Here is a 16,322-nt window from a genome sequence, read left to right as displayed (position 1 = left end):
ATAGGAATCTATCGAGTACAATATTTTATTAGTTTTAACTTCTTGTGTGCCGTTATCTTATCGGTGACGAAATATATTTTCTGTTTAATCCATATCCCAATATGCTTATCAAGATATCTATGGCTCATCAAGAGATACAGAGAGGTTTGCACTGTATGTGAAGTAGGCCTAATGGTCATTATAATGGGCACCGTCCAGGGGGGGGCTGCAAGAATCTTGAAATCAATTGCACATACTTTTGGACCCCAAATCGGTCACAAGTATTACAGTTTCTTGCAAATCAATCATTCCTTTCAATGCATGCCTCGCAATAATGTTTTGTTGTAGAAAATGAAAATTTGCAATCGGTTGCAAAATTTGTTTATGTGTGTGTGCGAGCGCGCAATATTCCTTGACCACCAATATTTAGGTGAATTTCAGATTGATCAACTGGGGTGTTTTATTTCAAAATTTCAACATCTGACAAGTTGTCAGATCTGGCAATTTTATTGTGATAAGCTGAGAAACACAGGTGTTTTGCTGTTACTATGGTAACTATCAGATAATGATAACTTGTCGGTGCTGACAACCCCCGTGACAACCTCAGTCCCCGAACTCTTAAATCAGAGATCAATTTCAAAATTACGATTAATTTATATCATTTGGCCATTATAAGGCCCTCTGAATACAACTTCGGGATCAAATGGAAAAAAATTATATATATAAAATCAAATATAACCTGGATTTCGGTCTACCAGAAGTGGTTTACTTTTATGTTTAATCGCAAAGAATACACTTTGTTTTAAATCTGAATTTTTATCTAAATTTCAACTGTCCAATCAATGCCAGCAAAACGCGTGCATACAAACCGTAATATACATCAGACGCTTCTCTATCATATTTATTTGTTTGTTGGACTGTGTATACAAAGTCCCTAGTTGATTATTTTTCATTGTGTTTCGTAATAAAAAAAATATGTGCAATAATATCACGAATCATTTTTAGATATTCATCTGACCAATGTGTTGGTTTTTCGAAGCAAAAAATGAATGAAATACATTTTTTTTTTCATGTTTTGAATTATAGTGGGTTTTTCTTTCAACATGCTTATCATTGTTCCTCGTTTATATATTATTTGTATTAGTGTGCCAAATTGCATAAATTTTGCTTCTTGCCTGTGATGTTTTTGCTTTGTGGCTATAGTAAGCAGTCGATATATTATTTCGCTTATGTTTTGTCACTTTTTATACGCCAGTTCAAGACGGGACGTATTAAGGTATTGGTGTTTGGTGTTTGGTGGGGATTTTTTTACCTGATTGCTAAGAAAGCATGAATGCTTGTAAGCAAGCAACCAGAGGACCGACGGCTTAAGGTCCTCTCCGAAGGACCTGGTAATGAGGATTAATGCCTTACCAAAGGGCACTAGCGCACCAAGTGTGAATCGAACCCGGGTCACCAGAATACGAATCCCCCGCTCTACCGACTGAGCTATCGCGCCTCCTCCGAGGTATCACGCTCGGTGTCCGTCCGTCTGTTTGTCTGTCCGTCGATCCTTCCGTTAACGCGATAACTTCACTTAACTTAACATAGGCTCATATAATTTGGTGTGCATGATACTAGCATGGATCCCAGGAAGCCTATTGATTTTGAGGTCAAAAGGTCAAAGGTTAAGGTCACAGTGACATGTTTTCAATTTATCCTTCTGCAGTCCTTGAAAACGCGATAACTTCAGTTTAAACTAGGCTCATATAAATTGGTGTGTATAATATTAGCATGGATCCCATGAAGTCTTCTGATTTTAAGGTCAAAATGTCGAAGGTCAAGGTCACAGTGACATGCTTTCATCTTACCCTTCTTTAGTCCTTGTAAACGCGATAAAGGTGAAGTCGCCACCTTCCACTTTTCTTGCTTGACCAATAACTGCACGTTACAGGCGGGCGTGTTATGTGCTTGCCTTATCACTCTTGTTATGTTATGGTATGAATGATTCAGATATACCATGTGAATGACACGTCGATTTACGACCAAATTAATAATAATGTCACATTTCATTTTGCTTGTTTATTATTATTATTATTATTATCATCATTAGTAGTAGTAGTAGTATTCTATTATCATTCTTGTTCTTCGTCTTTTTCTTCTTTTCATTCTTCTCCTCCTCCGCCTCCTTCTTCTTCTACTACTACTAGTACTACTAGACCTACTACTACTTCTTCTTCTACTTCTACTTATTTTCCTTCTTCTATTTTTATTCCTTCATTGTTAGTATTATAACTATTTTCCTCATAATCATAATCATCATCATCATGGCATCTATCATTAGTTTTATCATCATCATTTCAAATATCATCGTCATTAATAGTGGTGTAATTATTATCATACATTACAGCTGTTACTATTATCATCATTGTGTGATTTCGTTTTGTTTTGTTTTCTTCACGATTCTTTCAGGGACCATCATAGTGATGAAAGTGAAGATGAGATTGCGGTTATCAAAGGTAGGTACAAAATATCAAGAGAAGGATTTTCGCTCCACGGCGCATGACGGATTCAACAACAGAAAAAGTATTATCCAATGCCCTTCATGACAAAGACCCACCAAGAAAATCGGTAAATCAAAACAGCAGTTTCAGCCTGGACTCGATCTCTGGACAAACAAATTATTTGCAATTTTTCGTCGGCTCCGAAATTTAGGACGACACTGCTGTTCCGGTTCACCAAATTTCGACACAGACCTCCCGGGTATTCTTTGTCATTTGATGGGCATTTTCAATACATTTACTCAGGGACCTGGGAATGATTTTTTCAGTGGGGGTGCTGAAATCTCTCCTCATAGTTGGGGGAAGGGGACACAATTGAGTTTTCCGTAATTACCCACACACACGCACACCCACCTCTAAGGGCACCACACACACACCCACCAACCCACCCCCCACACACATATATATATATATATATATATATATATATATATATACATATATATATATATATATATATACATATATATTATATATATATACATATATTATATATATATATACATATATACGGCTTGTCATTGTTCAAAACCCACCTTCACCCGACAAAGGAAATTACAATTGGTATGGTGTCGAAAATCTGTCTATCTGACGGTCAATCGGATCGGGGTCGCCTTAGCCACTAACCCGTCTCTGTGGTCTAGTGGTTAAGGCACCGGCGTTCAAAGCTGGGGGCCCGGGTTCGATTCCCGGCAGGGACATTTTTTCGGCATCACCAATTTTTCCAAAAGGATAGATAGCTCTGGGGAACCTTGATTTAAGCTACGCCTACCATTGTTCTCTTCATCCATTTCTTTCACACAATATACATATATAGTATATATATATATACATATATATTATATATATATACATATATATTATATATATATACATATATATGACAGACACTTAGCTTTCTTCTTACAAAAGAACATAGATATATAATTAGATAACTCGAGCGCGAAGCGCGAGCTATTTTTTCTTTGGGGGGGGGGTGAAATTTCATGTACTTTGTCCTGAAAATTGAACATTTTGAGCAACGTTTGTGGTCCTGTACAAGATGCGTATGTAACAAATAATAACTGCGAACGCGATCAGCGCGAGCAGATATTTTTTATATACGCTCTGGTGTGATCGAAAGGGAAGTGTTATAAGGACTGTTTGCTTTCACCCATTAAGACGATACATATATCAACAATCAAATAATGCGAACGCGAGCTGAAAAATTTGACATTCCGACCTAAATACTGGACATTCTAAGCACTTTTTGTAATCATGAACAGGATAGGTATATAACTATACAATTGATGCGAGCGGAAATAAAAATGAGATTTCAGACCTAAAAACGGGACATCTTAAGCACTTTTCTAATCATGAAAATGATGGGTAATTGGATATATTCTTATATTAATAATGTGAGCGCGAAGCGCGAGCAGAAAATGTTTGATATTCCGATCTGAAAAAGGGTGAATCTAAACACTATTTTAAGTACTGTGTCGGAAAATTCTACAAAACGTCGTTCATTATCATTACATTTCTGTCATTTATCAACTTACCACTAGATTTCCAGGAGGTGCTGCTTATGGAAAATAACACATGCAGCACCCCAAAATTTTGGGGGTGCTTCACCCCCAGCACCCCTGCTTCCCAGGGCCATGGGGCAGGGCGAAAAAGACTGTGAAATTTGATTTCTATTGTCTGACTTGTAATTGTTTATACAGAACACGGGCGATCGGGCGCGCGCACACTTGATTCGACATAAAACCTGGAAGTTTCGAGTCCAACCACACCCATGTCCCTCCCTGCTATCGGGTAGTGTGTAAACTATGGTTATGCACGTATCGCGCGCGACCACGTCTGTATCGGAGTGCCGGAGCTTGATTGAGTCGCGTTATAGGATCGAGGGATGTTATTGGAATATGTGAAAGACTATGTAAATGATTTGCGATTGTCGATATATAAAAAAATACAAAGGGAACCTGATTTCGTGGGGGCGCTGCCTATGGAAAATAATACCAGCACCCCCATGAAAATTTAGCACCCCCACCACCCCCGCTTCCCAGGTCCATGCATTTACTGTCTTCTTGAATCTGTTCCCTTTGCAGTTGCAAAAAATCCTTATTTACTACCATAAGAAAATAATTTCGCGCGCTCAAGAGTAAAGGATTGTGTGTATAATTTATACTAAAAGAACAAATTTCATTGAGTTGGGATGCATACAATATGACCAGATGCCGCTGTTTAATATTATTTGAGGTCAACCAGGGGCGTCGATCCATTTTTCAGATTGGGGGGGCAAATTCATGAATCGTTCTAAAGGCGCTCGATCACACCAAACAAACTCACCCACACACACACACAGGCCTAATTATATATATATATGTGAGAAAGAGACTCGGACACATATCTCACCAACAAATTAATGCGAGCGCGAAGCGCGAGCTGAAATTTTTTAGAATGCTGACCTGAAAACAGGAATGGTACCTGTTTGTAGCAGTAACTTGTGGAGGATACATATCTCACTACACAGATAATGCGAGTACCGAGAGCGAGCTGAAATTTCTTTATATTCTGACCTGAAAGATTCACTTTTGGTACTAAAGATTAGGATGGGTATCTAAAATGAAAATAGATGCGAGCGCGAAGCGCAAGCTGAAAATTTTGATATTTCGATTTGAAAAAATTGACAGGTTAATGGAGGTTTTTAATAAAGAACAAGATAATATTAAACAAGATTATTGCAAATCGGAGCGGGAGTTCTTTTAAGGTTTAGAACTGAGAGCGGGACATTCTGTTCACCTAATTAATCATGAAAAGTATGGGTTTTGGTACATAAATTATGCGAGCGCGAGCTGAACATTTTTATATTCAAATCTGAAAAACGGACATTTTGAGCACGATTTTAAATAACGAACGAGTTGTGTATCTTAATCTCGCTTGCTGATTTCTGTGTAACACTGCAATCTTATTTTATTTTTGCACATGCATGCGGAATTATCGGGGGGGGGGGCAAAACGATGTTTGCCCCTCCCGATATTTTCATTGGTGGGGCGATCGCCCCCCTCACTCAGGATCGACGCCTCTGAGGTCAACACTATGTTGCAGAAGAAGTTATCCAAATAATATATACCGACGCTACGTCCATACAGTTCTCGCTGCGGCAAAGACTAAAGATTGTCATGTCGCAGGTGGAACTGCTAGACGGCATAATGAGTACGCAACGAGTACCGCCATTGACGTGGCCTAGTCTGCATATAAGTTTTCGGAGTGCCATCAGAACAGAGCTTAGTAGCGATGCAGTAACGGCTTTCTTATGACGTACCATCAGCTCCATTGACGTAACGTAGACGTAGCGGACACCGAAATAATGTAGCAGCAAATCAATTGCGCTGCCGCTGAACGATATGCATATGTTCGCATATACACACACATATCCAGTTGTCAATATATAGACGTAAGTACAACGAGAAGTAATGCGCTAGGATGTAATATAGTCCAGTCAATCTAGCCAGAATAGGGGGTAAACCCACCACTAATTGCAACACGAGATATTCCACTGAAATGCTTTCCAGGAAGGTCCCCTAAACAACATACTAAAAGTCCCAAGAAATCCAAGCAGTGGAAATTTATGAAATTTGCATATTATGCAAATTAGCCATGAAAAATTAGAAAAAGAAGGGAAATAATTAAAAGATTACAAATTAAATGTCCAAAACAATTTTATTGGAATGGAAATTTGTGATAAATAAATGAATTCAATGTTTTTTAGTCAAAAGTGCAAAAAATCTACCTCATTTACATATTATGCAAATAAGCATCCTTATATGGAAAAATGACAAGATATTGTGATTTTTCTCATATAGCCTGCTTGAAAACATTTCATTAATGTTGACATTAATATGCTACTATATCACTAAGCATGAGAATTCATCTCAATGCTTGAAATTAATTTGCATATTATGCAAATTAGCCATTTAAAAAATAGAAAATAAGGAAAATAATCCAAAGAATACAAATTAAATGTCCACAGCAAGTAATTTGAACAAAAGTTTATGATGAATACAGAAGTTCAATGTCTTTATTTAAAAAAGCTAGCAAATCTGCCTCATTTGCATATTATGCAAATAAGTATCCTTCTATGGAAAATGTAAAAAAAAAAAAGATTTTTATCACATATACTGCAGTGAAAACATTTCAGTTTTTCAAATATGCTGCTATCAGTAAGCATTCAAATCTATCCTAATAATTATGATTTATATTCAAGGAAAAGTACTGGAAATATGTTCTTCGCTTCCTAAGCCGCGTTGTTAGTCTGACAAGATGATGGGATTTGCAAGAACAAAGCACAATATTTGAATTGGTGTGTAGTTTGTTAGAGCTGACAACCCTTTTTTATATGGATGGGAACAACTTAGACTTTCTTGAAATTTCACCGTATAAAGGGAGGCCAGGAAAAGCAAACTTATGGCAGTTAAGATCTGATGAGTAGTCTCATTAGGAAGTGTAGCAGAGATTCCGTCTGGCCTAGTAGTTTCATGCAGGTTGTTTTCTTTAACAATTTCTTCAGTAGTCTGGCTACACCATATGGGTCAGGACTGGGTCCCAGGACTTGTAGATCAGCGTCATCATCATCATGATCAGTGGTGAATACTAAGAATAAAAATCTTTGCCTTCCTTTAATAATGCTATTCCAATGTAGTCATAACAATTGATATTAAGGGCTCCCAACATGCTAATTATTACAGCCTGGATCATTGTCAATCCGGTCAACAAATTATGTATTATAGGCTTGTCTACAAACCCTCTTGTGGTCCTCTTGCATTGTAGCAATTCTAAGCTTTACCTTACTGATGCTTTTGGAGCTCTAATATACACAAGCCTTCCTAGCCTTTCTCTAAAACTCTTGACATCTTCCGACACAACTTATGTCCATTGTCTCATTGGGGCAACTTGTGTCGGAAGAAGACATGGGTAACGGTGTGTTCTTGTTAAAGTCCTCTTGATTGGCATTCAATCTCCTGTGCTCGACTTGTCGGATTTCAGTACAGAGAGTTGTATGATTGTCCAAAATACATCTGCATGACACTATTAAAGTCAGCATTCCTCCAGAAGAACATCCTCAGTCGTACCATAATTACTAAAAGGTTTATTCTTCTGTATACCATCACATTATACCCATGAATAACACGTTGAGGCAAATAAATCCTGGAAGTGGTACGCACTGTCTAATCAATGTTGGATGGTATTTGATGGTGATGTTAAGGGTGTTCCATTATGTTGTGTCCACTTGTTGGAAATGCAATAATCTGGCTTAGTCCCCGTATTGTTTGTTCATTGTCTCACTGAGGAATTTCTGTTTGCCATAAATATCAGGAAATTAATATTATTTGCATACGATTTGCTTAGAAACTATAGCTATAATATTTGGAGATGGTTGCCATCCTTAGAGGAAAGAACAGAAAATGGATGCTTCATCCTGAAGCAGCAACTAGATTCAGCAAGAACGTCTAATCACGATTCCTGTATCTGAGAAAGATGCCTATAATGCACTTTAAGCCTTCATCATGACTTTATGAATGGCTTTCATGTCGCTCGTATAGGCAAATGCCCATTTTTACTCCTATCAACCATGCCCAGAGATCTTGTAATCCAAGCAAGTACTCATATTCACCAGTGCACCAAGACAAGTGGTGTGCTACAAGGACCAAATATTCGAAGCTAATGGGCTTTTATTTGTACTGGGTGTGACATCACAGGAGCTTGCTAGCGTGGACTATACTCGCAAGAAACGCAAAGTCTCTACAAAGTCAAGAAGAGAGGAAGACTTAGATGGAAAAAATGAAGCATTCAAGCAGTGGGATCCATGTAGAATGGACTCATCATTGTACAGTATGAGTGGGGTAACTGCTCATGAAAAAAGTCAATATCAATTAAGCAAGAAGTGTAGGGAAGGTCATCATGGTTAATACACATAATCTACATGGAATTTTAGAGGAAAGTATCACGTATGTGTTTCCTTGAATATTTATAACATGTCGGATGCTTATTTGCATAATATGTAAATTACTCTTCAGATATTAAGCTGATATTTGTATTGTCCATTCTTAGTGATCACATCATATTGATCTAGACTGAAATGTTTTCATAACTGTTTTTGTGAGAAAAATCAAAATTTCTGGATTTTTTCCATATAAGGATGCTCATACATAATTATGCAAGTGGGGTAGATTTATTTACGATTTTTATTTAAAAAATAAATGAATTTGTAAAACTTATCATGGGCATCAGATCAATTCATATTGCTTTCTACACTTGATTTCCAATATTTGGATTATTTTCCTTATTTGTAAATTACTATGGCTAACTTGCATAAAATGCAAATTTTGTGATTTTCCTATATGCTTGTATATTTAAGGACTTTTAATATGGTGTTTAGGAAACCTTGTTTTAAGGTATTGCCATATTCCAATTTCAATAGATAATCTACTTGCAATTTTTGAGGGATGTATCAGCAGTGTGTTTTCTTGAATATTTATAACATGTTAGATACTTTTATTTGCATAATATGCAAATTACACTACAGGCACTAAGCTGAATACAAATGTATTCAACGTCCTTAGTGACAGCAGCATGTAAATTTCAACATTAATGAAATTTTCAAGCAGTTAATGAGAGAAAAATCACAATACCTTGACATTTTTCCATAAAAGGATGCTTATTTGCATATTATGCAAATGAGGTAGATTTGTTTGCACTTTTGACAAAAAACATTAAATACAGTTATTTATCATGAATTTTCGCTCAATTTAAATTATTTTGGACACTTAATTTGTAATCTTTGGGCTATTTCCCTAATTTTTCTAACTTTTTATGGCTAATTTGCATAATATGCAAATTTCATAAATTTCTACTGCTTGGATTTCTTGGGACTTTTAGTATGTTGTTTAGGGGACCTTCCTGGAAAGCATTGCAGTGGAATATCTCGTGTTGCAATTAGTGGTGGGTCAAACCCTATATTGACTGGACTAATAAGGACGTAACGGTAACCGGTTCGACACCGCATGGACTGCTTCTCCACCACGCACAATAAACTTAGTTGGAACACCAATGGCGCAACATGAACTTCGCGAGGACGAGATACATACGTAGCATGCACGTGACGATTTCACATTTTTCAAAAACATCAAAATTGGCACAAATGAGAAAGTCGTAGGGATTTCTTCAATTTTTTAATGACATAGCGGCAACTTACTCCGGTGTACATTGTGATAACTGCTTTTGGTTTAAGAGTAACTAAAATAACCATATAGACTCCATTCTTAATTGCGCATTTCATTATGTAGGCCTATACAAAATCAATTTTGACCAAGGAGGTGATATCTCCTTGGTTTGACTCACCATTTAAACAAAAAACAATAAATAAATAAATAAATAAATAAATGTGTGGTCTCCCATTGACTGTGTGTTATAAATGGCATGTATTATATTCCCCGACTATGAATTAGCCCTAGCCAGACTTGAGTACCGGGGGGGGGTGAGGTGTTCCTTCTGGTTCTTATTTACTTTAACTAATTATTTCTTAACTTTTCGTATTCTCCTTTTCCCCCAGCACAAATCAAGAGAGACATGGCAAGAGACAAAGATGGACGACGCTAATTGAACCAAGCATTTCGTTCAATGTCGAATTCCTTCATCTCATCCCGAACGGGAAATGGTACAAAATATAAAACCGATTTGTTAATGGGATCGCGCCAATATCAGAACAGCAATAGTGTATGATATTGAATAATGCGATATCTACATGTATTTGTTTTGACTATATAATAGTAGGCCTATAATATATGACAAGTATGGTGATGTCTTTCATTGAAATAATGAAGTTCTCTCGATTTTAACTTAATTTGTAAATATTGGTAATCGAAATTACGAAAGTTGAGTCAATATATTCCAAATGCATTAGGCCTATACTCTTTCATGCATATGGAAAGAATATGCATATTCTTTATAATGCGGTTTATGGGTATAATGGCATATAGGGAAGTTATTCCATCCTATATGTCAAAAAAATCGACTATTAATATGTCTTTCAAGGTATTAATACCTATTTTATAAGATCTGTTTTAATATTTTTGTGGTATTACTATTCATGAGTTTCTTTTTTACGATTCCTACATTTGATTTATATATGAAAACAAAATCAATGTAGTCTAATTAATCGAAATTCTTGTGAGAAAACATATATTTTTTAAAATAAAAATCTGTATGGTGTAATGTAATGATTATAATTTTGACAATGCGGAATTAGAGATATAGTTTATCAGTACAAATATGTGAAATAGTTTATAAAAGATATATGAAATAGTTTATCAAAACCAAGTCAATGTTTGAGAAATTAACTGATCACTCAACGTCACATCTAATGTTCTGGATTTTTTTCCCTTCCCGATTCTTTTTAGAGTGTAAATATTTGACTATGGAGGAAAATATTAATGTGCAATAAACATTTGAATAAATTGGTAATGAATATTATTTTGTACGAATATATAAATGACTGAAATAAAAAAAAAAGTTTAATACTAGGATCGTAAGTAGTAGATTTCAGTTTGAGACATGTCGACGTAGATAATCAACATTAGCCCTTCGTTAGGAAATTAGAGAAATAAAGCATGCAGCTCACTTTTGAAAATAATTTAAGTTATAGATAACTCATACATGTCATATATACATTGTGTAATAATGATAAGGATAGGTGGAAATGAATTCATGAATATGCATTTAATAATGAAAGCTACATGTATACTTTTTGACGGTTTATTCCCAAATCGTCTAATGCCAATTCGTCCAATTGCCAACTCGTCTACTATTTCTACCATCAGTTCGTCCACTATCCACATTGTCTAACTGCCAATTCGTTCACTCACAATTTTGTCTAATTACCAGTTGGTCCAATAGCCATTTAGTCCATATACCATTTGGTCTATGGTTGGACTAAGTGTTAATTGTGCAAGATGAAAATAAAATTGAAATGGATATTAGACCAACTGGTTATGAGACGAAAGGTCGTAGACGAAATGGTGATTAGACGAAGTGATGATTGGACCAAATGGTTATTGGACCAAATAGTTGTTAGACGAACTATTGATGGACAAATGGCATTAGACTAAATAAATGCAGACAATGTTGTGAGTGGACGAGTCGGCAGTAGGCGAATTGGCAATTTACCCTTTTTGACATATAGCACTACTACTACTACAGGCCACGGTAGGCCAAAGTTGTTGGAAAAACTATTCAAAACGCTTGAGATTGATTACATCGCCTTCTTCTGTTTCTGACATCATTTCTTAAATGCTCCGGGTTGAAAATATTTATATCTAATTAAATAAGAGTAAAATTCACAGAGCAAAATGCTGAAAATTTCATCAAAATCGGATAACACATAACAAAGTTATTGAATTTTGAAGTTGAGAAATATTTTGTAAGAATAGTTAAATGTACATCACTATGAATATTCATTATGTGGGCTGATCATGTCACATCTCGACTTTCCTTTTTCTTAATTTATTACATGAAATCATAATTGTTTAATATTTTTATACATGTGTTAATAACATCTCTCTCTTATAATGAATTAAGTTGCAGCAATGAATATCTAATGTATTAAATCAGTTGTCGATCCAATTTTTCAGTTTTTGATAGAAAAAAATGAATAACCTAATTTCATATAATAAAATAAAAAAATTGGGGATATTACATCATCAATTTGCTCATTGAATAATAACGAAGACATGAACTGTTTCATCGGAATAATGTAAATCTTTAAAATGCCATAACTTTGTTATTCCTTGTCCGATTTTGATCATATTTTCAGTGTTTTCTTTGTCTGATTTTCTTTATCTGTTTAAATCATAGTATTTTCAACCCGGAGCATCCCTTTAATTATTTCTTGTCTCCCTCCTACTTTCCCCGACCCCTTTTTCACAATGTGGAGGGCCGGTCCCCACCCCCTCTGTGGCTCCGCCCCTAACTGCTATATGTATACAGTGATAGATTTTCCTTATGTCTTAAAATTGAGAGTGAAAATATTTTTGAATAAGCAAAAACTACATCTTTTTACAGGGTATTATGAATGTCAGATCATGTACATGTATACACTTATTTCTTTGAGTCAAGTTTGACTCTCACTAGTGCCAGTAGGGAGTCAAATCTAATCCTATTTAAATTGAGTCAGATTTCAAATGAATTTAACTCGAGTGGTGTGGCATCAGCTGAATAATCACTCAATTTTTTGTCAACATTTGACTAAAAAACAAGTCACTTTGACTCGAAACAGTGTTGACTCCCACAGCTGGCAAAATTCCTAGTCAAATTTGACTCCACAGAAATAAGAGTGTTTACACTAATTCTAGTTAAAATTTGTACTAGAAAATCAGCACTCAAAGTGCAGTCACTATATACAAACACATAAAGTGCTAAATTAGCACTTCATTTTTAGAGTGTATACTGTAAATAATTTAATAGCCTAGATTTGAAGTAATCCACAATCACTCCATCTATCCTAGGATTTAGACTTATAGTGAAAGAAAGATAGCAAATAAGGGCGAATCTCAATGATCTTTCAAAGTTTAATTTTATACCAATTATGAATTTTAATAGGCCTACATTTTCTTGTATAGGGCCTACATGCAACTTACAATCGGTATTAAACCATCTAGGAAATTTGGAATGAATTGTGTATTAATTTCTTGTCAACTACATGATAAAATTGTATTAAAATAATAATTAAGACAAACATATGATTTATTATTGTTGTCTATATCTGAGTGGAAGTCGGTTTACAGAATGGAAATATCCATCCTCTCTGTTGGGTGAAATTAAAAACTAGAAAAATTTGAGAGCATAATCACTTTTAACTCCCCCCCCCCCCCGACCCTTGCTTCCCCTGTCTTGTCCACATGAGGGAAGCGCGAAAGCTCAGTCTGTAGAGCGGGGGTTTCAGATTCCGGTGACCTGGGTTCAATTCCCACTTGGTGCGCTAGTGCCCTTTGGTAATGCAATTACCTCATTACCAGGTCCCTTGGAGAGGACCTTAAGCCGTCAGTCCTCTGGTTGCTTGCTTTTAATACAAGCATTCATGCTTTCTTAGCAATCAGGTAAAAATTCACTACCATATCACTCACTCTCATTCAAATAATCCATATTTTATTGTTCGAAAAAGAAATTTAGAAAATAGAAATCCTTTAAAAATTCTTTCTGCCCAAATTGACTGTTGGCTCGGCAATGACTGTGCAGCACCTGTACCCCTTAAATCGTCAAACACTACAACAGGGTAGCAGCAACTTCCATCTTTTAACATCATTTTGTTCTGATGCGACCAAGGCTTGAACTCCGACCTCCTGGTTGCGAGACAGACGCTCTACCAACTGAGCCAACACACCATTCTTCTTCAGAGATTGATTTTAATGATAAATTGAAAACATGGAATCATAATTCTTCAACTACCTTAGCTATGAAAAGTACAGATCTTTTTATTTATTTTATACTTCTATTTCACACACATAGACATACTATATATACAATGAGGCCAGAGGTTTGTCATCAGGGGCTGAAAAACATTTTAGGTGTCATTTTTTCCCCTAAAATCTTCATATTTTTGACAAAAACATTTCATATTTGTGCTAGTTACTTCTCAACACAAACATTTCAGAATACACTTATTTGTTCAGTGGTGACATATCATGATAGAAAATGTAAAATAAATCACAGATTTGACATTTATATATTTCTATGAAACGATGTTTGAAAATATAATAACGATGGCATGAATATTGTTTTTTTTTCTTCAAAGGAAATTCCACCTGAAATATACTTTAATCCCAACAGCATCCCAATCATGTGTATTAAAGAGCTTAATAAGCTCTTTCATTTGATACCAAATTCGTCATGGTAGTATTTATATTTCTGAAGATATAGTAAATGTTACGATGTTTGGCAAGCGAACAAATTTCACTGAATTCCATGGGTGTATGTAGACTTTTGGCTTCAACTGTAGATGTATATAGAGTGACACTAGAAAGATCCGGGGCCGTTTCATAAAGCTGTTTGTAAGTTAGGAGCGACTTTAAGAACGCCTGGTGATCCTTTCTTACGCGCTAAACCATCGCCAATTCATTATACCATTTACCACAAGAAAGGATCACCAGTCGTTCTTAAAGTCGCTCTTAACTCACAAACTTTATGAAACAGCTCCCAGAGCAGATAAAAGATGGATGAGGCAAGTGATTGCCCCTCCAAACTTTGGTTTGATCAGGTCCTTCTGGGGAGTGTTTCATGACACAAATAATCAGTGATTTTCACTGATCTATTTGCTCTGAGCCAATCAGATGCAAGGATTTCAGTAGCTTATAACAATAGGAAGTGGAAATCAATGACTATTTTATTCATGATATTCTCCCCAGGTGCCTCATCATCATATGTCATTATTTATTAAAAAAAATATGTCATTTCATCATCATTAAGTTTCAACTTATATACTTAGTTGCTCTAATTGCACATGCAATCATTCAAGATTTTAACATTCATTAGCATTGTCATATCAAGACCATAGTTTTTTTTAAATATCTCTTTTATTCTAAATTCATGTCATATTTTGCTACATATGTAATACATTTGGAAAATTTGAGAGACGGTCATTCAATTAATTAGAGATCAGGACTGATTTATGAAAGTAAAGCTGTGCAAAAAATATTCTGCAAACCATTAATTTCATATTCTTATAATTACTTAAATATCTTCAAACAAATATACTTAGCTGCTCATATTGCACAGCAAATCATGATTTGAACACAATCATTAAGTAATGATCAATTCCATTTATTTGAGTATTTTTCCACATCGTCATAATTATCAAGAGTCAAGACCATAGTTATATATGTCTTATATTCTAATTTTCATGTTATATTTTGTGATAATACATTTAGAAAATTATTTTGAGAGACAGTCATTCATTTAATTAGAGACCAGGATCGATTTATATGATTTATGAAAGTAAAGCTGTGCAAAAATATTCTGCAGACCCTTGATTTATTCATCTTTAAATTATTTAAATTTTTACATCATTATGCAGATCACTAAAATGTTACTAATGTGTATTATACAGAGTATAGAATCATCTTTAAAAAGTGTTGTAACAATAGACATTTATCCCTACCCCCCCCCCCACCCCCCCAAAATATTAATTAAATATTGCTCTTTTTCCCAAACGGTGGATCAGATGCATTTTCCCCTCAATTAAGAATTTGAAATAATTATATTGAATTCTTGAAACCTTGGCACACTAACATTTGCATTTACCTTCAGATTTTGTACAACCCTGTCCCCCTCCCCCCCCCAAAAAAAAAAAAAATCAAACTTTTTTCTTTACAAGGTATCAAGGCATGAACATTCATTTTTTTTATTATCAAAGTAGAGTTTAATCATTGATGATGACAAAAAGTCTATTCCACTTTCAAACTAAAGAAAAAATATACACCTTTATAATATGATTTCAAAGATACATAATTCTAACCAAATACAATTTAATTAATATGAATACATATGAGACAATTTACAGAAAAAATTGGTCATTAAATAGTAATATACTACATACATGTAAGAAAATATATCAATTTTGGTAATGACTTCTTTAATAATGCATGATAGAAACAGAAAACTAGTTATCAAATGTGTCTTCATGATAAAGAAATTCCATCAACGTTACGACCAACTTTCAAAAGTGTTTAGTCATGACATATCATCCAACTCATGACATGAAAACATATCCGA

General features: G+C 35.1%; 1 protein-coding gene across 2 annotated transcripts in view; it reads left to right on the top strand.

Moving 5' to 3' along the window:
• The window catches only part of LOC129261363 (sushi domain-containing protein 2-like), a 39,782-nt gene extending 26,495 nt beyond the window's left edge, over positions 1-13,287 (top strand). The window contains exons 17-18 of one of the 2 annotated variants that reach the window (XM_064099090.1): positions 2,431-2,477; positions 10,111-13,287. In XM_064099090.1, the coding sequence (XP_063955160.1) occupies positions 2,431-2,477; positions 10,111-10,157 (94 nt within the window). In that variant the 3' untranslated portion in view covers positions 10,158-13,287. Of the gene's footprint in view, positions 1-113; positions 370-2,430; positions 2,478-10,110 lie in introns of those variants that run through there. The other variant, XM_064099089.1, reaches the window with a different exon arrangement.
• Positions 13,288-16,322: the final 3,035 nt, after the last annotated feature.

The sequence above is a fragment of the Lytechinus pictus genome, chromosome 5, assembly GCF_037042905.1.
Source record: "Lytechinus pictus isolate F3 Inbred chromosome 5, Lp3.0, whole genome shotgun sequence".
Lineage (NCBI taxonomy): Eukaryota > Metazoa > Echinodermata > Echinoidea > Temnopleuroida > Toxopneustidae > Lytechinus > Lytechinus pictus.
This window is presented reverse-complemented; position numbering and strand designations above follow the sequence as displayed.